Source organism: Panthera onca, chromosome C2 (genome assembly GCF_046562875.1).
Source record: "Panthera onca isolate mPanOnc1 chromosome C2, mPanOnc1 haplotype 2, whole genome shotgun sequence".
Taxonomy (NCBI): Eukaryota; Metazoa; Chordata; class Mammalia; order Carnivora; family Felidae; genus Panthera; species Panthera onca.
The window spans coordinates 146,740,079-146,767,297 of NC_138347.1; the positions used below are offsets into that span (position 1 = coordinate 146,740,079).

Here is a 27,219-nt window from a genome sequence, read left to right on the forward strand (position 1 = left end):
ATGCATATGTTGGTGTCCAGGAAATCCCAACAATTTGTTTGTCCAAGAGGCAAGATCTATAAATGGGAGAAGTGAGTGTTGGGAGGGTGGCATGGGGACTGATCTTGCAGTAACTTGAATAGAAAGAATTTAGGTGTTACTTGGTGGGCAGTAGGAAGCCTTATCTACGACGGGATAAGAAGAGGGCTTTAGAAAGATTTAACAGGTGTAGAGGTCAGATGGCAGGTCAAGAATTGGAGGTGGGGAGATAGGATGGTGATACTCCAGGCCAGGGAGAGGGAGAACATGAACTAGGCAGTGGACAGAATGGTAGGTTTGTATTTATTTCAACCTCTCCCCATAATAGTGCTGCTGTAAACTTGAAGCCAGGAATCCTGTGTCTTTCTAATGAGTCCTAAAGCTGTCCAAAGACAGGGTAGTTTCCTATTCTCCAGGAAATCTATGTTCTAATGACCTTTGGATGATAAGGTGACAGAATAAGGCGAGAAAAAAAATCATTTTGTGCATCCATGCATCAGTTCCTCTCTTGCAAAGCGCTGGCGAACATATAACATTTTTTGGAGGTGACATGTTCCCATCACCTAGGGTTTTGTTTTATGAGATCCTGTTGTGTTAGCATCTCGGATGCTAGTCAAATGATTCAGATTCTGTTGAAACACAAAGGCATCCCCTTCAACAGAAGAGGTGGGTGCTTAAACACCATCCATTTTCTGAGAGGACAAGTTCCTCACAAGGGAGTCTAAAGCACCCAAAAAAAAATAGCTGTCAGAGCCCCACCAATAGCCAATAAATGCATGGTGTCCCATAAACCCTATTTATTTATTTATTTATTTATTCACTTATAATTTTATTTTTCTTCTAGACGGTGGTATAAATGGTGCCCCATAGAATGTGCAGGGTACAACCTGCACAACTGTAAACAGCAGCCCAGGCTGTTCGGCTACTCAGACAGGCCTTAGTTGTTGTTATTTATTTGTTTCGGTTTGTTTTCTTCTTGCCTTTTGACCCCCTTCGTCCATTTCTCCTACCCTGACTCCCCATCTCTGGCAGCCACCCATCTGTTCTCTGCGTCTATGAGTCTGCGTCTTTATGGGTGGTTTTTTGTTTTGTTTCGTCTTAAGATTCTACATCTAAGAGAACTCATACAGTATTTGCCTTTCTCTGTCTGACTTATTTCACTTAGCATAATGCCCTTGAGGTCCATCCATGTCACGTCAAACGGCAAGCTTTCATTCTTTTTTAGGGCTGAAGGACGTTCCACTCTATATGTATGCACACATAACCACAATTTCTTTATTCAGTCATCCATCGACGAACATCTGGGTTGCTTCCATATCTTGACTACTATAAATAATGCTGCAATAAACATAGGGATGCAAATCTTTTTCATTTTCTTCAGATAAATACCCAAAAGTGGAACTGCTGGATCATATGATAATTCTATTTTTAATTTTTTGAGGTATCTTCATACTGTTTTCCCCGGTGGCTGCACCAATTTACATTCCCGCCAACAGTGCACAAACATTTCTTTTTCTCCACATCTTTGCCAACATTTGTTATTTCTAGTCTTTTTGATATTAGCCATTCTAACACGTATGAGGGGGTATCTCGCTGTGATTGTCATTTGCATTTCTCTGATGATTAATGATGTTGAGCTCCTTTTCATGTACTTGTACATGTACAAGTACTTTTCATGTACATCTATATGTCTTCTTTGGGAAAATGTCTACTCAGATCTTCTGCCCATTTTTTAATCAGATTGTTTGAGTTCTTCTGTATGAACTATGAGTTCTTTATGTATTTTGGATATTAGTTCCTTATCAGACATATGACCGGCAAATATTTTCTCCTATTCAGTGGGTTATTCTTTCATTTTGTTGATGGTTTCCTTTGCTATGCAGAAGCTTGTATGATGTAGTCCCAGTTATTTATATTTACTTTGGTTGCTCTTGCTTTTTGGTTTCAGATGACTAAAAAAAATCATCTCCAAGACTTATGTCAAGGAGCTTACTGCCTTTGTTTTCTTCTAGGAGCTTTCTGGTTTCAGGTCTTATGTTCAGGTTTTTAATCCATTTTGAGTTAATTTTTGTGTATGGTGTAAGATAGTCCAGTTTCATTCTTTTGCATGTGATTATTCAGTTTTCCCAACACCATTCATTAAATAGACTGTCCTTTCCCCAATGTATATTCTTCATGACTTCGTCATAAATTAATAGACCACATATGTGTTTATTTATGGGCTTTATTCTGTTACATTGATCTATGTGTCTGTTTTAATGCCAATGGTATACTATATTGATTACTATAGCTTTGAAATATAGTTTGAAATCATGGAGTGTGATGCCTCCAACTTCTTATTTCTCAAAGTTGCTTTGGCGTTATGGGGTGGGGGGGCTCCACATAGATTTTAGAATTATTTGTTCTATTTCTTTGGAAATATGCCACTGGATTTTGATAGTGATTGCATTGAATTTGTGCATTGTCTTGGGTAGCTTGGACATTTTAACAATATTAATTCTTCCAATCCAGGAACATGGAGTACCTTTCCATTTCTGTGTCTTCTTCAATTTCTTGCCTTCATGTCTTGTAGTTTCAATGTATATGTCGTTCATCTGCTTGATTGAATTTATCCCTGGTTTTTAATTCTTTTTGATGAAATTACAAACAGAATTGTTTTGGGGGCGCCTGGGTGGCTCAGTCGGTTAAATGTCCGACTTCGGCTCAGGTCATGATCTCATGGCTTGTGAGTTCGAGCCTGGCATCGGGCTCTGTGCTGACAGCTCAGAGCCTGGAGCCTCTTCAGATTCTGTGTCTTTCTCTCTCTCTATGCCCCTCCCCCACTCACACTCTGTCTCTGTCTCTCAAAAATAAACATTAAAAAATTTTTTTAAACAAAATAAAAACAAATAGAATTATTTTGTTTCTCTTTCTGAGAGGACATTTTTAGTGTATAGAAATGCAGCAGATTTTTATGTATTGATTTTGTATCCTACAACTTTACTAAATTTGTTGATTTGTTCTAACAACTCAATTTTTTGATGGAGCCCTTAGGGTTTTCTATTTATAATATCATGTCATTTGTAAATAGTGACAGTTTGACTTCTGTTTCCATTTGGATGCCTTAATTTCTTCTTCTTGCCTAATTGGTCTGGCTAGGATTTCCAATACTATGTTGACTAAGAGCAGTGAGAGTGGGCATCCGTGTCTTGTTCCTGATCTTAGGAGAAAGACTTTCAGCTTTTTACCATTGAGGATGATATTAGCTGTGGGCTTGTCATTTATGGCTTGTATGATGTTGAGGTATATGATCTCTATACCCATTTTTTTGATAATGGATATTGATAATTTACTTTAATTTCAAAAATGCCTTCCTTTCTCACTGGACATGAGGCCAGGAATTAGGTAACCTTCTGAGATTTCCAAGAGAGTGGGTTTCCCAGAGTCATTTATTTCTATCGCTTGAGTAAACATTACTTGACAAGCTGTATGTGCTGCTACTGTAGATCTTAGCTTGTCATATTGATAAGCAGCTCTTAAAACCACCCACACCCACCCACCATCCCACCTCTAAGCCTTATGAACTTTCCTGATGGGTACAATTTCAGCTTGCAAGGATCTGAAGGTAGTCAGGCTCTATGAGAAAATTGAATCTATTATATCCCCATAGTACATTTCAGCCCCATCCTCCAGCCCCAGACTGGAGAACTTGGCTATGGAAGAGACGCTTTCATCTGGCTCAGTGGGAACTCTGGGACCAAGGTGCAATATGTACAGTAGGAACACTACTCACTGTGTGTCCCTCTCCTTCATTAGCCACTGCCACCCTCGTAGGCATTTTTCACCCTGTGCCATTTTGGCTCTTTGTCCTCCTTGACTCTCCATGTTGCTTCTTGTCTACACATACTTGTGAAACCTGAGATTTAACTCACTGCTGTGTCTGTAAATTAGCCTTGTTGACATAAGGCTAAGTAGCGAGAATGCCCATTTTTAGTTTCCTTGTTTGCTTAGGGCATTTGGGGCTTAACCAGCATCCCAACTGGAACGACCCTCCCACCCACCCCCAGACACAGTCTTGGCATGATTGTCCATTAAGGTTATGCTCTTTGGTGGGTATCTCCAGGTACCAAGTATTTCCAATCTCCAGAGTTGTCTGGGCTCCTATCTTTTCAAAGGTCTAATTATTTACCTCTCTCTCCAAATCAGTGAATTCCAAGATCCTTCCACTGAATTCGCCCTAAAAGTGATCTAGACTCATGCTGTTTTCTGTGACACCAGAGAACCATAACTCATACTGTGAATAATTTGGTTTCTATAGCCATTTCCAAGTAAGGAAAGTTAAGTCCAATTAGACACACCTTAGTATACTCTACGGACCCTCAGAATTCCTCATCTCTTTTTATCTTTTTCTCCAAAATTTAGGGATCACCCAGATACTCTCAGAAAGCAAATATGGTGGGTTTTTTTTTCTCTTTTTAAAAATATTCCTCTCAAGAACAAGTCTGGATGATTGAGGTCAACAAGTAGAGTACTGTCTTTGCAAAGAGTTCAGAACGATACTGCCAAAAAGAAATATAATGCAAGCCACAGATGATGCCACCTGTGTGATTTATCTTTTCTAGTAGTAGATGCCATTCAGGAAATAAAAATATAATGGCCCTTATTTAAAAAAAAAACAAAACAGGAGTTAAGATTCACCGGATATTTACAACGGATCAGGTACTGAGCCAGGCACCTTGTACAGATCACTTCATGTAATCCTCCCAATAAGCCTATGATGAAAATATCTTTCTTAACTCCATTTCACAGATAGAGTAACTGAGGCCAGAGGGAATTAAGAGGACTGCCCAAATCAGACAGCTAATAAGTGGTAGAGGCAGAATTCAAAGCCAGATACCCTGAGTTCAGTCCGACATAACGTTGATAGTTACCACACTCTACCTTTCTTTTTTTTAAGAAAAGGCAAACGAGAAGATACTGCTTCTTGTGTCTCATCAGCCACACTAAACAATTTGGACATATATTTTGTACTCCTAAAGCAATAAGCAATTATCTTGGAACTATGCATTAAATTGCAATGTGCGGCAATTTAATATATAGTTTTAAAACCAATTTGCTCAAGTGTTGACTTCAGAATTTTAAATGTATTCCATTTAACCAGCAATTTAAATGAAAATTTAAATAAATGCTATAAATGGGTGCCTCATTTGCATGATCTGTTGATTAACTCCGATGTGAAGCTCATCTGTGCCCAGGGTTCTGCCTTCTAGCCTAGGCCTTTGGCAGATCATCTTCTAGATGAGCAGAGACAGTAACTCTCAGCTCCTTAGCACCTCAACACACATGCTGTGACATTCACATGAGGCCAACCTCAAATGGAGAAAACTGTACTTAGCAAAACTCCTTTATGGAGGCTATTACAAGTGATGGGAAGGAACATACCACGAAGCTGTTGGAATGGCAGTAAGACCTTTCCAAGAAGCATCTTTAAGGAAAATCAGATGATCTAAACTGCCTCCTAAGGAGAGAGGACTCTGGCCCTTGCAGGGCGAACACATTGCCGAGCAGAGTATGCAAACATAGGGACAGAGATGAACTGCTCAGTGAAGTAGAAAAGAAGGTGAGGCTGCCCCCAGAACCTTCCTTCTCATCCTTTATGCTACACAGAATCAGCCTTACCCCATATAAAATCAGAGAAAATATTCCAAAAAATTTAACCTTCTTGGGAGCCACCACAGTCACATAAACTACATTGTAGATGGTGCCCCTGAAGTGGCAAACATGGCTGCCCAGGGGGATGCCCACACATCTCATCGCTGCTCTGATGTTGACAAATGAAGCGCCCGTAGGACACTGCATAACAGATCAGAAAGACGTTGGCATGGGTGCGTCCACAGCTGAGACCCAGTGAGGCTTGAATTTGGGTCCATCCAGAATATGTGCCAAAGTGGGTTTGGGGCCAATCTTGCATAGGAACATGGGATCTTAGAGCCTGACCATCACTTATAGATCATTTAGCAAATATCCTCATTTTGACTTTGAGAAAATTGAGATTTAGGGCTACACGTATTGTTTCATGGTCATGTACCTCCTTCTATAGGTCTACCAGAGCCTGTAAGGGCTGTCCATACTTCACCTCTCATAAACATCTGGAACTTATTTCATAGAATAGTAGCTACCATTTATCTAGCACTTCTTACGTGCCAGGTTTGGGTTAAGCCCTTTACAAATAATAGCATGTTTATCCCACACAGCAACCCTGTGAAGATACAAACAACTAAAACTCACTCTGGTTAAGTGACACACAAAAATAATTTATTGGGAGGAAGTATCAGTTATCTACAGTTGTGTAACAAATACCCCAAGACTTAGAAGTTTAAAACAACAATGATGTATTGTTTCTCGCGATGCCGTGTGGCTTGTCTGGGTGATTCTGCTGGTCTTGCCTGGGCTTACTCACACAACTGGATCAGCTTGTGCATTGGCTGGGAGTTGAGCCCATCTGGAAAGCCTAGGATAGCTGGGCCTCTCTCTCGACATAGGCTTTCATTTTCAAAGAGATTAGACTGATATTCCTCACAAGGTGACAGTAGGTTTGAAGATGGTGAAAGCAAAAGCTACAAAGCCTCTTGAGGCCTTGGACTGTATGTCACACAACATCACCTCTGCCACACTGTGTTGATCAAAGCAAGTCACCAGAACAAGCGGATTCAAAGATACAGAAAAAAAGCTCACCTCTTGACGACAGAAGGCAATGTCACATTGCAAAGTGATACGAATGCTAGGAAGGAATAAAGGAATGTGAAGCCATTTTTTTTCAATCTACTAGAGTCTACCCTCTTACCAAAAATTATTCATACTCCTTCCACCCACAAAATACACTTGTTCCCATCCCCAAACCTGCCCAAATCTTGTCCTATTATAGAAACAGGCTTGTAGTCCAGGATCGCTTCTGATTTGTGTCAAGTCTACAAACATAAAAGGCTATTCAGTTGCAGCTGCTCTTGGTTCAGGGACCCATAAACTAAACACACAGAGTCTCAGACACCACACTCAACATAAAATAGCAAGAATACGATTACCACCATAGACACTCCCAGGAAAGAACGGAAGGCACAGAGCCGGCCACTGGTCCACAGCAGTTCTGAAATCTAGCCAAGGACATATTGCGCCTGTTGCACGGGGGTCCGATTCTGCCCGCTGGGGTGGTCTCCTAGTCCATTATTCTCTACGGCTCTTGGATCTGCGCTCAGACAGAAGAGAAGCAGTGGCCTGGCCTCTCGGACAGTCTTTGATGTCAGATACCGTGGTGAGTGGTTGCCGACATCCCAGCACATATTGGCTTGTCCTTGTCTCTTCTCTTCTCATCTGAATGCTTGCTTCTTGATTCTCAGGGATGGAAGCTACACAGAGAAACAGCTTTCTTTCTCCAGCTCCGCGCACGGTCACACGTTGGCAACTGCACCCGCCTGCGTTCCCAGGCTCCTCTATAAGCTCTAACTTGCCCTCTCTCGCCAGTGCTTCAGGGGGGCTGATTAGTGACTTGACTTTTACCTGATTTCCAGAGAAACCCTCTTGCCTCTTCACGGAATTTTTCTTCCTCAGCCTCTCCCATAATTGGGTAAGGTTTAATTTCGATAATAAGCACGTTATGCCAGAGTACTCCTTACGCACAATATGTTATTGTGCCTCATCTTCACCCTACCCATACAAGTTACACACATGCTGTTTTATAGGCAAGGATGCTGAGGATCACAGAAGTTGGGTAACTTGCCCATAGCTACACAGCCAAAAGGTTTCAGAGCTCAGACTTGAACTCAGGTCTGACTCCTGAGCCTCTGCACGTAACTCCTATTCTCCATCCACTGGGAGAAGAGGGACGGGGACAGTGGTGCGCCAGTAAACTGGTTTCTGAAGAAAAAGGCCCTGACTGACAGCACTTGTCTAGCTTTCTGGTGTAAAGACTCCCGTCAGGCTAATCTCAAGATACTAACAATCTGATAATTCGTTTACAACATTTCTGAATATTTAACACTCTCACGAGCTGGTAGGAAGTGGTTTCAGCATACCAACGATAGGGAACTGGGAAAACAAAATTCTTCACTAAGGAAATGTTGTGATAGTTAACAAAAATGGAGTAGAGTGGTTCTTCAGGGGCGGACCTGTGCCCAAGCAATCCCTTCCAAGTCAACTGTCTTTATCCCTTTGCCTGCAGCCTTTCTATCTTGGCAAAACCTTCTCTGCCCACTTATGTGGCAAGCCTGAAGTTCTGAAAAACGAATACCCATACCTCAGCATCTCCCACCAATCACCAACAGAAATTAATGTCTAAATATCCAGCTCGTTTGTCTTTCATAGGGGATGACTCTGAGGTGTGTATTCTTCACTAACACCCCGAGTTCCCCAGTAGAATTAAGCTTCAATTACTCACAGGGCTACTTTGCTTTATCGTGTATTCTCTGTTGGCTAGCTCTGAAACCACCTTCCAAAGTAACTACTTGATCTTTTACCCTTGACTTAGGTCTGCTTCTGAAAAACTCAAATCAAGACAAATGATTACCATGTTTTGAATGCCCGTGGACCAGACAGACACCGCACTGGACATTAACACGTGTTTACGCAACTCTTTATGACATCTTGTGTGGCAAGTATCATTACCAACTGTACAAATATGAAAATGAGGATCAGAGAAGTTCATTAACTTTGGGGAGGTCACATAGCTGGTATAGTAAATAGCAGAGCTGGTATTCAAACTATGATTGATTGCAATGTCTCCTCTCTTTTCACTAAACCACGCTGCCTCTCTCACCAGGGAGACTGGACGAATACACGTGAAACAATAAAAGAACAATTAACTGCTAAACTGACATATTGTATTGAACACTTCTGGACAAAACTGTCATCATACGTATGTTCCACAATTACTTTCTGAAATTCTCTTTTGTTGTGCCATCAACTTGAAAAATAAGGCCACCAACAAGTATCAGGAAATTCAATTTTTTATGGATTTTCTTTCTTCTCTATCATTGCTTCATACAAATTAGGTACTGAAACAAAACTGAGCTGATGGCATAACAGAATATACCATGATGAAAGTGCATATGAAGAAAATATGTTCCCTGGATATATTTTTTGGCCCACATAGCATTTGAAAGAACAGATAAGATATGTCATAAAATACCAACTAAGTCTCTATTGATTTTGAAAGTCAATGCAAAGCATTAGGAGATCAAACAACACAATATCCAGAGTGCTGAATTGGGAATAGTCTTATCAGCAAGAAACTCAAACAAAAGGACTTAGCAATATATTTAACAGGCAAAATTGGAGTGTAGAAATTTAAAATTTGCCAATGCTGCAGCTTAATCATCAAAACAGATTTGAATATTTAGATAGCTGCTCTATAATATTTCCCATTAAGAAGCTCCTGAATGCTGAAATTCTTAGCACTGTACTTCAGATGCTGGTGGAAACTAACATAAAATTTAACGGTGATTTAATCTGTATTTTACAGGGTTGATTTCTTACTTTTAATTATCTGCTCTGACAATAGGCACGGACAGAACATTATAGAACTTGGGATGGGAGAGCCCAGCCCCGACTCTAGCCCTACATAGTTCTTTGACTGCAAATAGTACTTTACTCTCTGGTTAAATGATGCCGTCAGTTAAATGACCCTCTACAAGATGCCTGGCCACTCTAACTGTCCGTGATTCTATGGCGAAAGCCCATTTTTCAGTTAAAATCCCATTCACATAATGAACACAAATCACATTCCAGAATTGCTAAGAGTCTTCATCAATGATCTGCACTACTGTGAATTCCTAAAACGTGTCAGGACCCCATGATGGCAGCTCACTGGAGGAAATGATGAAGAATGTGGTCTTTAGGGCCACGGGGACCACTTGAGGCTCAGCAAAGCTGTTTCCTGGCAAAAGTCCCTCTTTATTATTTTGCTTTTACGAGTTGTAGGCATGAATGAATGAATGAATAAAGTGATACTTCAGCTTTGAATTACAATGTGACTTGACTGACATCCGATACCCATTGTTTTTCCCTCTTAAAAAAAATGGAGGACTTTTCCGCTAAGCCTCACTTACCACGGGAGCTCCATCAGCAGACCTGAGGCCCAGCTTTGTGCATGTTCACCCTTGGCAACTGCACTCCGCAAAGACGGGGCTGGTGTCGATGGCAGGGGCTGAAGCAGCCAATTTCATTTGTTTCAAGGTTGTTTGTGGCCCCAAGGTTGTTTATGACACACAGGTATATGGAGAAAATATAAATATATTTTGGTCTCTAATTAATTTTGTCTTCCCCCTGAGTCCCCATTGCCAAAAAGAGGTAACAAAATGTACCTTATTTAGCCCAGTCTGGTTAAAATTTGGTCATATGTGATAAGTTAAACAGTCTCTTTAGACAATGCTCAGTTTTACTGTGTAAAAATGCTCCATCTCTTAGATCTCCATTTCCCCTTCTCCTAATACTCTTCATGATGGCTTGTAGGCACATAAGCAGAAAAGCAAGTTATCCAACCTCAAGATGGAGGAAGACCGGTAGGGGCCTTGGATCAGCATAGTGTCCACCAGCACCCTTGTCTCTGGGAAATCTTAGTTTCTACACCCTTTCTCACCTGGCAGTCACGGCTGAGGCATATTCATGGTCTCTCTCTCTCTCTCTCTCTCTCTCTCTCTCTCCATTGGTTAGATAGGGGAGGTGCTTCACGACTAAGGTCACCTCGCCTTGGCTGTCAATGATGGTATAGACCCTCTGGATTTATGCCACATCCTCCATAACCTCCCCAACAGAGATCGTCCTATGATTTCATCTTCATCAGAGAGGGACCCTTGGGAGGATCAAGGGTCCTTGATTCAACTACCTTCCTCTGAGGACAAGAGGGTCTTTCTGAGTTACCTCCACCCCTTCAAAGGCTAAATCAAGCCTCTCCCTCCTTGTCCAATTTCAGTGAGCCATCCCTTTTGCGTTGAAGAGATTGCAAGGCAGCCTTCCCCAAGAGAAGCTGGTAAAGATTTCTGTTGTTGGCCGTGTTTCCATAAACCTACCATATAAATGATCTACGCCCCTCCCTGCTCCTTGGCTTTGATCCCAAGTAATAAGGAAGAGATGCTATGTCTTTCAACATTTGCCTCCCTTGCTTCAATCTCTTTTTTCCTCCCCATTATCACCTCATATCAGGAGTGGAGATTCTACACGGACTTTTCTTACTTTAAATATTCCCTTTTTGATCTTAGCTTTAAAGGTACACAAAGGTATCTTCTCTGTACGATACCTCCACGATTTTGTCTTCTAGGCCTAGTAGGTCATGTTAAAGGGGAAATAAAGGAATTTAGGGAGCCCTATATCAAGGCAATAGCCTGAGTTGTAAAACTATTGTTTTCCTTTGAAACTCTGATTTTGGCCACTGGAATCTAAATAGTAATTATCTTTCTCTTTGCATTCTACCTGTAAGGATCATACTCCCTCTTAAGCAGACAGCCATTTGCAGAGAAGAGCAGGTACTCAGAAACAGCAGGAAAAAGAAGCATGGTAATGTTTTTTTGAAATATCATATGCATGGGGATGCTCTAAAATTGGACTGTGCTGAGCGTTGCACAACTCTGTAAATTTGCTAAAAATTGAACTGCACATTCAAACAGGTGAATTTTATGATATGTAAACCATACCTCGATAAAACTTTTAAAAAATCATGGGCAGCATAGAAGAGTGCACCCTTCTGTAGGCTCTGCTATGGACTTCTTAGTAGCACTGCCTATGTGAGCGATAGAAACAGAGCAAGCTAGGAGAGCATATGCAGGCATTGTCCCCTCCAGAAGGGTGAGGGATCTATCATACCCCCAGTACAGTTCAGTGAGTAGAAAGCTATAATTTTCCTTTAAGCCGGGACTTACTTGCCAAATCTGTTTACATGTGTATCTCTTGAGCAATAAAACGTTATTGGTTTCTCCAAATCGTGAGCATGAACTATAATTATGCATGCATATGTGTACATAAAAATACGTTTTCACCTACATACACTCTATTAGGAAGCGTCTTATCTGGCAACATCAAATATCCAGAACGCACACAAAAATACAAAGGAGTGCAAAATAAATAAGTAGAAAAATGTGAGTGTAGTACTTAGACCTCCTCTTATATAAACCTATTCACATTTCATCCGGAGGCAATCAACCTTACATCGGGTGCGATACCAACCTTTCGTGGGCTAGAAAACCAGGAATATGGGACAATAGCCAAAGTTGTCGAAAGCAATAAATTGGAGGAAATGTGGCAAGTGGCGGCTAACGATGCTACTAGGATTTATGAGAAGAAAGAAATTATTCTTTCTCTGACACTCATGGGAGATCATGATGAAGGAGACAAACTATAAAAGTTACAAGAATTCAAAAACAGCAATCTGCCCATCATTCAATGAAGGGACAAATATGACGGATACATCTCAACTCTTAGAAATGCTATATGATTCTGGCCTCCCAATGGCATTGCCAATATACACAAAAGACGGTTAAATCTGTTGAGGGAGGCAAGTAAGTTTTAAAATTATTTCACAAATTTTTCTATTCTTAAAAGCCTGCTTCCTTTGCTTTTAAATTAGGTGTTCTTTTTTTTTTATTGTGGTAAAAAGCACATAAGCTAAAATTTACCATTTTAACTATTTTTAAGTGTGCAACTCACTCTGTTGAAGTATACTGTATTCATATGGTTGTGAAACAGATCTCCAGAACTTTTTCATCTTGCAAAACTGAAACTGTATAACAAGTAAAGACTTTTCCTTCTCCCTGGATTCCCCCACACCTTGGTAACCACCATTCTACTTTATGTTTTACGAATTTGATTACTTTCATTACCTCATTTAAGTGAGATCATACAGCATTTGTCTGATCATAAAATTTTATGTCTGGCTTATTTCATTTAACACCATGTCCTCAAGGTGCATCCATGTGGTAGCCAGTGATGGTATTTCTATCCTTTTTAAGTCTGAATAATATTGTATTGTATGTATAAACTACATTTTGTCTGTCTACTCATCCATTGATGGACATTTGGGTTGCTTGCACCTCTTGGCTATTGTGAACAGTGCTGCTGTGAATGCAGGTGCACAAGTATCTTTTTAAGACCGTGTTTTCAGTTCTTTTGCATACTGATCCAGAAATAGGAATTCTGGATAACATAATAGTTCTATTTTTACTTTGTTGAGGAACCTCTCTTCTGTTTTTCATACCAGTGGCCCCATTCCACAATCCTGCCAATAGCCTACAAGAGTTCCAATTTCTCCACATCCTTCCAACACTTGTTATTTTCTATTTTATTTTTATTTTCTAATAGTAGTCATCCCAGTGAGTGTGGGTGATTGCTCATTGTGGTTTTGGTTTGCATTTCTATGATGATTCATGATGCCGAGCATCTTTTCATAGACTTTTTGGTCATTTGTGTGTCATCTCTGAAGAAATATTTGTTCAAGTCTTTGGCCTAAGTTTTACCTGACTTATTTGATTTTTTGTAATTGAGTTGTAGGAGTTCTTTATATAGTCTATATATTAACTCCTTATCAGATACAGGATCTGCAAATATTTTCTCCCATTTCACAGGTTGTTTTTCCATTCTGTTGTTTGTGTCCTCTGATGCACAAAGGTATTTTAGATTAATGGAGTCTCACTTGTCTAGTTTTGCTTTTGTTGCCTCTGCTTTTTGTGTCATATCCAGGAAACCATTGCCAAATCAAACATTGTAAGGATTTCTCCTATGTTTTCTCCTAGGAATTTTGTAGTTTTGGGTCTTCAGTTCAGGCTTTCAATCCATTTTTCAGTCAATTTTGTGTAGTGTATAAAGTAAGGATCCAACCTTATTCTTTTGCATGTGGATGTACAGTTTTCTCAACACCATTTGTTGAAGACATTGTCCTTTCCCCATTGAGTGGTCTTGTCACCCTTGTTGCAAATCATTTGACCACATACATAGGGGCTTATCTCGTGGCTCTGTATTCTAATCCATTGGTCTATCTATCCTTCTTTATGTAAGTACCACACTGTTTCAATTAGTATGACTTTGCAATATGTTTTGAAATCAGGAAGTGTGAGTCCTCTCGGGTTGCTACTTTTCAAAATTGTGTTGGCTATTTAGGGTCCCTTGAGATTCTATATGAATTTTAAGATTTTGTTTGTTTGTTTGTTTCTGCAGAAAATATTCTTGGAATTTTGATGAGCATTGTTTTGAATCTGTAGTTCACTTTGGATAGTATAGACATCTTAACCATATCAAGGAACCCGGTATGTCTTTTCATTTATCTGTGTCATCTTTAATTTCTTTCAGTAATGTTTGCAGTTTTCAGTGTAGAAGCTTTTTACCTCCCTGGTTAGGTTTATCTTTATGTATTCTTTCTGATGCTATTGTAAATCTTAAAAGTTTCTTTTAATACAAATTTCAAGTGTATGCCTTTTAAAGAGATTATCAGTGAGACAGCCACCTGTAAAATAGACAGCTGATATCCCATTGATCTAAATCCTTCAACTCTATCCTATTTGCTCACCCAAATCCACATGTTTTCAAGTCTTAGTCTACAAAATTTAACCATTCCACCGACAATAACAAAAAGAGAACAGCAAAGATGCATTCCATGGTGCCCTCTTGAGTTGGGACCAACACTTGTTGGGATTTATCCCCAGCTCAAAGGGCCCCAACCACAGAGGCCATAGACAAGACAACTTTAAGTATGTAAACCATATGCAGGACTTAAAATGAAGCTCAGCTAAGGCAGGGAAAAAACCTGCTCTGTATAACTCCATTGCATGAGAATTTTGTGATATATTGTTCATAAAAGCAGTATCAGGTGAAAACCCACATTGGAGGTCTCTGATTCATTTCATGTTCAAATATGCAACTTCTGTTGAAGGGATGGCCCTTACAGCAGTGATGGCAATGGAAGCAAACCGACTTTAGTTCCCTAAATCCACCAAAGGCTCTGTCCTTGCACAGACCCAGGAAAATGTTGAGCTCAATGATCATAATGTAATCAGTGGCAAAAAAACCACAAAAAACAAAAATCTGTCTCCCATATTTTTCTATTGTATTCTCTATCTCTGCTGTTTCAGTTCTGAGTAGGAAGACTATTTTTTTTAATTTATTTTTTATTTTTTTTAATTTCTTTTTTTAACGTTTTATTTATTTTTGAGACAGAGAGAGACAGAGCATGAACGGGGGAGGGGCAGAGAGAGAGGGAGACACAGAATCGGAAGCAGGCTCCAGGCTCTGAGCCATCAGCCCAGAGCCCGACGCGGGGCTCGAACTCACAGACCGCGAGATCGTGACCTGAGCCGAAGTCGGCCGCTTAACCGACTGAGCCACCCAGGCACCCCAGGAAGACTATTTAAAAAATCACTGTCCTGGGAGCTTGGATGGCTCAGTTGGCTGAGCTGACTTTGGCTCAGGTCATATCAGAGTTTGTGAGTTCGAGTCTCAAATCAGGCTCTACACTGTCACAGCAGAGCCTCCTCCTTTAGATCCCTCTCTCTCTCTGTCCCTCCCCCACTTGCATGCACACACACTCTCTCAAAAATAAACCTTTAAAAAATTATATATATATAATTATAATTATTATAATATAATAATAATTATATATATATATTTATATATATATATACCACTGTCCCTTTTTCAATTACTCTATTAGGAGTGATAAAGATCAAGGTCTTCTTTCTTTATACTACAGTGCATTTGTTATTTGCTTTGAAGGTTCTATCTAAGCTATATCTTATTTTAAAACATACTCCCCATAGAATTCCAGGCATATTTATCCATACATTTCAATATGGTAAACGTTTAATGAGGGAGGAAGACAGGACATACTAATCTTAAACATGCCAGGTACTTTACGTACATTCTCACAAAATCCCATGAGGTTATTAGTAATGTTATTTGTTAACATCTCCATTGTACTGGGGAATCTATAAATTAAGTTGCCCTGAAAGGGGCCTCACTGTTATTAGAGTCAGAAACTAAGTTTTGGTCTATAAAAAGCAAAGCTCAAACCCTGTCCTTCCCCATCACTGCCATAACCAAGTGCAAATTAGTCAGGATGACGATTTGTAAAAAAAAAAAAATAATAATAAGTATTTCTGACCATTGGATTTTCAAGAATTGCTAATCCTGATGCATTTCTATGCAAATTTTCAACTCTATATTATGCCTTAAAACATTGTTAATCCTTTGGTAGATTTGTAGAGTTCCCTTTCTTTTTTCTTTTGCTTCTATATTTTTACTTAATTTTCGGCCAATTATTTCTCTTCTATTATATTTGTGATAAAAAAAAAAGTTGAAACAACTTGAATATTCAGTAACTTGGGATTAATAAGAACACATTTAGATTCCAATATAAGGATTTGTTTGAACAATAGAAATGACAATCATGCTTGTGTAAGAAAATAAAAAGCAAACCAGACAAATACAACTGGAAAGCCTGGCCTAAAATGAATGAGAAAAACATGTAAGCAAAACAAAAACCCCATTCCCAGCCCACTTCCCTATCAAATTATTTTTTTTCTTTTTGTCTGTCAGAAGCAATGAAGATGCTCTTCAGAAAATACAGACAAGCAGAAGAACCTAAGGAAAAATTCATTACCTGCCCAATTGTATACAACTATTGTTTTTATTTTATTTTATTTTATTTTATTTTATTTTATTTTATTTTATATTTTAGAGAGAGGGAGAGAGAAAATAGGGTAGAGGGCTAGAGGGAGAGAAAGAGAGAATCTAAAGCAGGCTCCACACTCAGCATGGAGCCCCACATGGGGCTTGATCTCATGACTCTGGGATCATGACCTGAGCAGAAATCAAGAGTCAGTGACTCAACCGACTGAGCCACCCAGGTGCCCCTTGTATACAACTACTTTTAATCCCCAAGTGTAAGTTCTTTCAGCTCCGGTTTCATATGTATAAATGAATTATTATTTTTCAACAAAATGTGTTCTTGCTGTACAAACTATCCTGCAATCTACTACGATTTAAGCAACCCAACATAAACATTTTTTCAAACTAAACCCTATTGCCAAACGTGGAAAACACTCCAACATTGTACTCTTACTAATGGTAGGAAGAAGAAATAATTGCCTGAATATTACTTATGAAACCAAAAATAACATAGAAGAAATGTGAAAAATTCTGAAAACAGATCAAAAAAGGGCTTAAAATATAAAAGTTTGTGGTGTGTCTGGTGGCTCAATCAGTTAAGCGTTCGACTTCGGCTCAGGTCATGATCTCAAGGCTCATGAGTTCGAGCTTCGCATTGGGCTCTGTGCTGACAGCTCAGAAGCTGGAGTCTGCTTCAAATTCTGTGTCTTCCTCTCTCTCTGCCCCTTCTTCTCTCACACTCTGTCTCTCTCTCTCTCTCTCTCAAAAATAAATAAACATTAAAATATATATATAATATACACATACATATATATACATATATGTTTGTGAGACTGCCCATAATACTCCCAAATTACTAGTACTTGAAATAATTAGTTAATGAGAGCATCAATTTTCAATCAACTTACTGAAATTAATTATGAAATTAATGTAAGAAATGAGGGCTGCATAATAGAAGCTCAATAAAATCTTTTATTGCCTACTAATAAAAAGCCTAGTAGATAAAATGACATCATGGCTCTTTCTAGAAGTCAAAGATTAAACTAAGAAATGTAATTTAACCCAGAAGATGTAGAAGGAGGAAGGGCTGGGTGGTATAAAATAGTGCTCAAAATAAAGTGATCTTCAAGGAAAACACTGAACCACCAGCACAAAAGCAGCAAAATCCAGACTGTGGAAAAGTCTATAGGCCAATAACCCAGGCTTTTTAACAGATAAACTATAAGAATGGAAAAGGCCAGGAGGGTGAATCTATAAATTAAAAGACGTATCACAGGTTTTCTTAATGGGTAAGACTAAATTGTTATGTCGAGGAATGCATAATTAGATGGTTAAACTATAAAAAGTGCAAGAAAGTAATTACTACCCAAGTCAGGGTAGTAGTTACTTATAGGGGAGGGGAGGGGCTGTGGTTAAAAGGGAGCACATAGGACACGTGCTCCCCAGAGGATGGCAAAATTTTATGTCTTCACCTGTGTGGTGATTGCAAGGGGACAAAATAATAGATGTTTTACATACTCAGTCCCTCATAATCCAAAAAGAAGTTTAATGGGCACAGAACCAAACACCATGGAGATCCCGTCTCTCCGTGATCATGAGAAGCTCAAGGTGAAAGGAAAGTGGGGAGAGGAGAAAAAGGGACTATGCCAGAATCCATGCGTGTTGTGCATAAATTTAATGTGGGTTTCACTTTTGAGATATTATTTTCTTTGAGGCATTTTCCCATTTCCATTTCCATCCTACCACCCTCTGCACTATGGAACAGGTGTACCAAAAGATACTGATTTAGACTGGAATTAAGAGATTTAGACTTCTAGAGGAGAAGTATGTCAGGGCTGGAAAGCAGGGAGGGGATGGGGTCACAGGGATACTCAGCAAGGTTACCAGAACGCCTGCAAGGGAAAATCTCAAAAGTAAGGTCAAGAGGCCCGGGATCCCACTTCTCAGAAAACTGAAGCAGCAGTGAGACATGAAAAACAAAATAATAGCATCCTGTTCCCCGGGATAGTGTGGAAGCAACATTATAGTTTTTGCAAAGTATATAAATATATCAGGTTAAAGGTTACTCATTCATTCTTCCTTTCCCAAAGAGCGGTGACTTTTTAAATGGCCGGGAGAGGCGGAGGGGGGGAAGGGGGCGGCTATCCCTCTTTACAAAGGTTCTTGTTCCCGGACCTAACTCTGAAAAGAAAAAGATAAACAAAAGACACTCAACTTTCACGCACTTGAAAGCACCTCAAATGCTTATGCAAAACAATTAGGGGACACTTACAAATTAGGTATTCATAAACTGTCATAACGTCTTTATATAACAAAGCAGGGGAAGCCAAGGGCAGAGGGGAGATCAAAAGTTAGCTTAACTACGATTTGCAACAAAGCAGTGTATTCAACATGACAACACGGCGGGAAATCAGAATCTTTTGTCATTATCTTTGAGTTATAAAGAGGGCACCAAACAAATTACAGAAAAATTTTGTTCCTGGATATCACGGTTTCAATCTTATTACAACATACCAGACTTACAACAGTATTTAAAGGTCAGCTTTTCAAGAGAAAAAAATATCTACCCCTCCCCATTAAAACTTGAAATTCGCTTCCATTTTAAGAGTGTTTCAACAAGAAGTAAAGCTGAATAAAATAAAAAGGATGAGTTTGCAGGACGATTTATGTGGAAGGTTTGTGTTATTATTTCAAACCATGGGTTGGGGGGAGGAATATTATGTGAGTCCAAAGAATTCTTAATTGTTAATGGAATTAAAATTTCAATATCATATAATTAATTGGATGTGCTATGGCAAGATCATAAACCGTATTTAAGCATGAGGAATTCTTTATCTGTAACAGGATTCCCTGTGATGTTCTTCCATAATGTATAGGGCTGTAACAGATAGTCAACAAGAGGGTTTAACACAAGGCGTATCATTTAACATACTCATCAAATGTCACCTTACACGATCTTGTCACACGTACTTAGAAATTTACTAAGTTTGACATATCTATCCTGTGCTTTTTTTAAGGATGTCATAGGCAACTTTTGGCACAATTGGTTGCTATTAGACATGCTATCGCCTTATCACCTGTTCCAAGATGACCCGGTGCACAGCCTGGGCCTTCTGGCATTCTCCGGAATTCAAATGTCAGGTTAAACTTCACACTTCACTATTCAAACATGGCTAATTATTGAAGTCATCACAAGACGTGCCCAATTACAAGGACACGTCTTTAATTTAGGAAGAATAGATACTTTTTTTTTTTTTTTAAGTTCCTATCAGACTTCTAAAGGGCATATGGCTTTGAAAGAATTACGATTAAAAACAGAAAACCAAACAAACAAAACAGTGCAGGGCTAAGGCTGTCCCATACAATTATCCGGCTTATCCTTGCCTCACATGAAGAAGCCTGCCATATAACTGGGAATTTTTTTTTTTTTTCTGATCAACAATCTACTTTATAGTTTTCAATCAGTTCTCCAATAGCTAGATGTCTTAAATTACAGAGTGTGCTGACCCTAGAAACACAAAAATAGTAATTTTACAAAAAGCTCCAGAAGTTGATAGCACTAGTTTTTTCATACCATATAATGAAACACAATAACAATGCAACTTTAAAAAAAAATGTTTTTTGTTTGAATAGGATCAAGACAGTTATGCTGGGAACTTTTTAGGGACAATAAAAGGAATGAACGAAGAAGATTTCTTGTCGTACAATGGCTCTTGTCTTGCCAAATACTGTGCAAAATTCCCCACCCTGAAAATGATCCGCAGGGACCCCAAGCCGGGGTACCTGACGCACCTGTTGTGCCCAAGCCCCCAGAGAGCTTCAACTTAACACAGCTTCATTAAGCCTCGTTCAGTACAACCCGAAAGGATACTGATGCAAAGGGGAGTTATTCCTGGAGGAGCGCTCCTCCTAAAAGGTCAGCAACTAACTAGTTAGTGAAAATGCCTGAATAACAATAGGAATGACCTTTCAAAGCAGGGAATCTTTGGGGGGGGGGGAGGGGGGGTTCACGGAGGTAGGTAAGGAGTCTACCCTGAAATCTTTAGCAAACATCCAAATGTGTACAGATGGGTGAAACCTCACGGGAGACAGGTTCGGAATATTTCATCGCACGTTCAAAGCAGTCTAAGACCCTTCCCTCGCAAAAGCCAGTAACCATTATTTTACAGTAGAACTAAATGGCATCCGCGTTATAAAATCAGTTTGGGGAATTCTGCGGCCCAACACCTTCCCTAAACAACTAACGTCCAGTCCCCCACCCGCAGGCTCCCAGCCCAAGTGCATCAGGGCATCACTCTCTCTGTAAGATCAAGGCAGCCTCTTTTCAGGCCAGTTGCTAAGAGTAGCAGGGTGGAGGTGGGAGGGCGGGGGTGATGCTGTGCACGTCCCAAGTGGAAGCAAAATCGTCTTTCTTCAGGAAAGGGACTTTCACGGGGTCTAAGGATCCCCGCAGCAGCGCGCCAAGCAGTGAAACCCCGACATGCATTTCATTTCACAAACCTGCACGGTGCCCATTATGTTGCGAGCGCAGTCCTCTGCGCTGTATAAAAGTTAACTTGTTTAAATTCTAAAATTAACCCTGAAAGGTACAGAAAAGGATGCAAAACAATCCATGAAGATGGGGACTTCCTACCCAGCCCAGCCGCCTTACAGAGAAATAACCCCTCCTCCTCAATCCCCAGGTCACCCAGCATCCCGGAGACAAAAGCCCGCGAGGGAAGCGGTTAGGGGCTAAAATCGCAGCCACGCGGAGGCCAGTCGTTACCGTCCAGCGGGCACTCGCGGTCCGAGTCGCTGCTCATCGCTGCTCCCCGACTCCGGGTTGTCCCCCGCGCGGCTCCCGCAGTCTAGGCAGCGGCTGCAGTTGCTGAGGCAGCGCCCCCCTTGGGGCCCCGCAGGTGCACCCGGCGGCAGCTGGGCGCGCGCCAGGGCGGAGGGAGAGATGAGGACACACTCCTGGCGCTCCTTTCACTTTGCAACCCGAGGCCCCAGTGCCAGGCTCCTGCAGCCCAAGGCTCTCTATTAATACTTGGTGGGCGGCTGGCTGCATGCCAACGACTTGACCCTTGCCGGGGGTCCCTCTGCCCTCGCTGGGAAGGGGTGGGGAACAGCGTGCAGGAATGTGGGTGATTTGCCTGGGAAGAAATAGGCAGAGAGCAGCTCTCCTAGGCAAGGCAGGTGAGTGAGCCTTGGCTTGTGACTTTTCCAGAGGCCGGCGTTTGGGAGTAACCACCTCACAGCGTCCGATCTGGCCCCAGAAGCCCTCAGCTAAATATGTGGCCTGCTCCAGGCCACCAGCTCAGGGAACCTATTTTAGGGCCGCTGCCGTGAGCTCCGTCTGCTACCCATTCATTCAGTACTGCCTTGACATTTCAGAGTTCTACAAGCGAATCCCTTTTCCCCTATCGGATTTCAGCCTCTCTTGCCTCTGCAAAATTCCAGTTTGGAGAAGGGAAAGGCCAAGGGCTAGTGAGCCAAAGGAGGTGGTGAATTAGAAAGGCCTGGTATTTGTTTGGTCTTGAGGCTGCAATTTTCTCAACACTCTGGTTCTTTCAGCCAGACCACGAAGTTGGGTTGCGGCCATGTTCCTATTGTAAATTTAAATTTAATCAGTGGATGCGGCTTTTTTGTCATCCTTCTAACAAGCTTTATGGTTAAAGTTAAATTCCCTCAGGAGCTTTTAACTTAGGCTGTTGATAGGATAGGAGCAAAATCAGTTAATGCCATTTCAAAGCATATTTATGACAACTACATTAGGGAATTGCATTTGTTATCTAGATATTTCAACGGGCTTAAAAAAAAAAAGTCCTGGTTTATTTTTGCACAGAGCCTCGTATCCACCCTTAGCAGGTAAATTCTTTCCAGGCTAGCAAGAGTTTAAGTCCCTATCAGTGAAGACAGGGCAGATCTTTGCTCTCAAGTAAGAAGTGGTTATTCCTAATATACCTACAACTAGACTCATTAGAAATAGTAAAGACAATGCAGACAAATTTTATCAAGTTCCTGAGACCCTCTCCTCCGTCTACTGTCTTGTATCCAGTTTCAGCAGAAAAAGGACTGAGATCTAGTGATGGAAACATAAATAAGAACTTCAGGAATTAACCTTTGGTAGCTTGATTCAAAAACCAGTGAAGGACATTGGGCACTCGGGTGGCTCAGCCGGTTGAGCATTGGACTGTTGACGTCGGCTCGGGTCATGATCTCACAGTTTGTGAGTTTGATCCCACATCGGGCTCTGCACTGACTGCACAACCTGCTTGGGATTCTCTCTCTTCCTCTCTATCTCTCTCTCATAATACAAATAAACTTAAAAAATACCGAAGGACGTGTATTTACGCTCTGGCGAATTTTCTTTTTGTTTTTAGCATTGTAATAAGCGAACCTTGTGTACTCCAGCTCGGATCAGTGACCAGTGTCAGCCACTGCTAAATTATACGTCTCTCTGTACGAGACAAACCGGGACCAGCTGGGCCGCAGTGGATTGCAGAAACGTCAATTTACACACCTGGGCAAGAAGCCCTCCCTCACCCTCCTCTCCCTCTCCCCCACCAGCAAATATACCATTCAGAATGCTTAGACTGAAAACCAGAAACTGCTCTTTGAGCTTACCTCTTACTGGCTTATCTCAGTGCTTTCATTTATTTACTTATTCATTCATTCATTCATTCATTCACTCATTCATTTGACTGACACAACAGAGATTTATTTTCTCAGTCTATAGTCTGGGAAACCCAAGATCAAGGTGCCGGTGGATTAATTTCTGGTGAGAGCTCTCTTCCTGGCTTGTAGATGGTCCTATTGAATCTTAAACGAAGGCATTGTGTCATATTCTTTTGTGCTTTTATTCTTCAAGTACTGGGTACTTCTCCCTGCACCAGTTACTAGTAACTTAAGGAAAAATCTTGCCCTCAGAATACTTTAGTGCAGGTAAGACAGGCTTAGAACCAGCTAACCTTTCTTAAATATTTTATGTTCTATTAAAGATATAGGGGGTCAAGAAGCCACCTCCGAGAAGATAGCTACTTCTCCTTGAAGGATTAAAAGTTTCCAGCCAAGGTTCCCGGGTGGCTCAGTTGGTTAAGCCTCTGACTTTGGTTCAGGTCATGATCTCACAGTTCTTGAGTTTGAGCCCCGTGTTGGGCCTGTGCTGACAGCTCAGAGCCTGGAGCCTGCTTTGGATTCTGTGTGTGTCTCTCTCTCTGCCCCTTCCCCACCGGTGCTCTGTCTCTCTTGCTCTCTCCAAAATAAATGTTTCCAACCAGAAGCGACCCTTTTCACTAATATTGGTTGCTATCATCTTTAAACATGTACTATGAACTAGGCACTCTGCTAAATGCTTTTCATACATTCCCTCCTATAATCCTTATAAGAACAGAAATTATCATTGTCCCCTTTTTACAGATGGGCAAGTAAAGGCTCAGCTTCAGTAACTTGCCTGCAAACACAGAAGTGAAGAGTTTCAGAATCATGATTGGAATGTAGTTTCTATGATTACAGAGCCTGTGCCCAATTTCTACACTGGATTCCCCTGGTTAGCAAAAACACTTGCCATGATCTGTAATAAGAGCTCTTCACCAAAACCTTTCAGAAAAAAATTGGCCCTTAGAGGGTAAAAAGATAGGGCAGTTGGTGTTGTAGGAAACAGACTGCACTTAGCCAGTCATAATTCCTTCACAAAGAAGCTTCTACTTTCCATAACAAGGCAGGACATAAAAATGGCTCTTAAGAAAGACCTTGGCAATCAATGTCCCAGGCACACTGGCTGTGAGAAAAGCATTCATCAATTCACAGAGCCATTCAGCTTTTATTGAGCAACTACTATATTACAAACACTTTACTGGAAACTGATTTCATCTCAACAACAGATTCCCCCAGGAATCCTCCAAGGAATTAGAAATTTACATTCAGAGAAAAGAAAAAGAAATATCTCTGCAGTGCAGAGTTGGCCACTGGACCAAATTAACTGAAGGTGAAAGCCATGCCTTTTGCTGGATAGGACATGGAAGAGAAGAAAGAACATTCTGAGGATCTATTCCAATAAGAAAATTTCCAGCAGTCAACTGGGTCAATCTTCTCTCTTCGGCTTCCCCAGGTGCCCCGATTGTTACCATACTCAACAAAGGGACCCCCACACACATAGGAAGGAGGGATAGATGCAGGAGAGCCAAAAAAAAGGGATAAATACCAACTCCAGTGTCCCATTGAAGCAAGCTGTGCTGAGTACTCGGCATGTAATCCGGAGAAGCAATTATTACTACTTCCATTTTATAAATTTAAAATTAGGTACTTGTCTAAGGCTACACAGTTAGTAAGCCACAGAGCTGGGATTCAACTCTGTGGATTCCAAAAGCTCTTCCCTTCTGCAATACGTAGGAAAACTTCCATGTTTGATTTCATCTGGATTTGGCGTTGTAAGGAAACATCCGCCTCACTGGGTCTTGGGAGGGTCTTTGAGGATGACCTTGAGATATTAAAAGCCATTCGATATTGCACAATGATTCTTGTAGCCAGGACACAATGAAGACACTTGATACTGACTTGACTACCGATCGGTCGCCTGTTTACCTCTTTTCAAGGGTTTTTTGGTGTTTTGTTTTTAATTTTTTCAAGTCTAGAAGGTTAAGAACACCATTCTATTTCTCCCCATGTACACACGACTTAAACAAGAAAGGTGCAGATACACCTGACACAATTGAGACTCTTGCTCAGCTATGCCTCTGTCCCGAGACAGCAGGATATGTCATCTGAAAAGTACCATAATGGAAGTTGATGGCTTAATCTCAGATATATTTTTAACCGTCTGCTATGAGAACCCCTAGATAGCACACTAAGTTTTCTGGAAATCCCACCATCGGCTTATATTTGGGGTTCGGTCAGAAAGGTGTTGGCGGAACCTCTGGAATGGTACTTCTCGGAGTGTGGTCTATAGACCAGTGCCAGTCAGGGAAGGGCTCATAACTGGTCCACAAAAAGGTAAAGACAGAACACGAGGGAGTCATTTAGAAACTATCATACACACAACCTTGGCACTATTGACTTCTTGGGCCTGGTGACTGCTGTGGGGTTGTCATGGGCGTTCTGGCATGTTCCGTGGCATCCCTGGCATCTACCCATTGAATGCTACCCCTCTACCCAGTTTCAACAGCCAAAAATGTCCCCAGACGGTGACAAATGTCCCCATCAGACAAAACGCTCCCAACTGAGTGAGAACCACTGCTTCATAGCAAGGTGGCAGGCTGATTTTATGTCTGTTGTGTCTAATAATATAAAAATAAAATTGGGGCCTTGCATTGTGTATGTCGTTTTATGTCATGGTTTTTTTTCTAGTAATTTATTATCATATTTTACTATTAATTCATGCCAGAGTAAAAAAAAAAAAAATGGTCCTTCCCCACAGATAGCTTCAAACACACTGATCCAGGGGCACGTGGGTGGCACAGTTAAGCGTCCGACTCTTGATTTCAGCTTAGGTCGTGATCGCACCAGTTTTAAGACTGGGACCTGCGCTGATAGCACAGAACCTGCTTGGGATTCTCTTTCTCCCCGCCCCCCTCCTGCCCTCTCTGCCCCTCTCCTGCTTGCACTCACTCATGCTCTCTCTCTAAAAATAAATAAATATACTTTAAAAAACAACACACTGATACCGAAGGTCACTGTTAAAATACAGAAGCGGTCTTTAGAAGAAAGGGTATAAATTTGTACTGTCCTTCGTCTCTCTGCCATAACAGTCGAACATCATAAGGCAACTTATTAAGAAACTAACTAGCCTTTATGTTTTATGTCTTTGCTCCTAGAGCCTACCACGGAAAAGTCCACAGCATCTCCACCCCTGCCACGGAGAGCAGCAGCCAGCACTAGGCTCTAAACTTCCAGGGAGGGCAAGCAGTTCTCTTGTGTTTCCCAGGTCAGAAAATTTGCTAGGAGGGGAGGGCTACCATACAGACAAATCATAAAATTCTTACGGCAGAAAGGCGTGGGTTACAGGTCACAAGCTGCCCAGCCACCAACTGAATCTGGCCTGTAAGCAAGTTTTATTTGGTTCCCACCGTGATGGTTTTAAAAATCAATTACCGGGGGTGCCTGGGTGGCTCAGTCAGTCAAGTGTCTGACTCTTGATCACGATCTCACAGTTCGTGGGCTTGAGCCCCGATTCGGACTCTGCACTCAGTGTGGATCCTGCTTGGGATTCTCTCTCTCTCCCTCTCTCTCTCTCTCTCCCTCCCTCTCTCCTCTCTCTTTCCTTCTCCCTCTCTCAAAATAAACTTAAAAAACACAAATTAAAAAAAAAATAAAAATTACTAAATTTTTTTCTCACAAAAATTCCATTCCTAGCATCTCTTAAAAAACTAGGAAGAACGCTTTGGCCACGATGGGCTGCCCTCCCTCAATCAGCTGCAACTGAAAAGCAGCCACCATCCGTAGCGGCCTTCTGCTGTCCCCTAACACAGCCACCTCCTGGTGCATGTGGGCACATAAGTTGTCAGTGACCGGGCTAGGCCTACCAAGCAATGAATCTGGGTATTTGGAGCGACAAAGAGGACAGAGAACTTGACCTTCGAGGGTGGAAAGAGATGAGGCCAAGGA

The 27,219-nt window shown here is 41.0% G+C and overlaps 1 protein-coding gene across 1 annotated transcript in view; it reads right to left on the reverse strand.

Annotated features, from left to right (window-relative positions):
* GADL1 (glutamate decarboxylase like 1) overlaps positions 1–21,619 on the reverse strand; it is a 168,255-nt gene extending 146,636 nt beyond the window's left edge. The window contains exon 1 of the mRNA XM_060638452.3: positions 21,401–21,619. Coding sequence (XP_060494435.1) covers positions 21,401–21,437 — 37 coding nt within the window. The 5' untranslated portion in view covers positions 21,438–21,619. The remainder of the gene's footprint in view (positions 1–21,400) is intronic.
* Between the last annotated feature and the right edge of the window lie 5,600 nt (positions 21,620–27,219).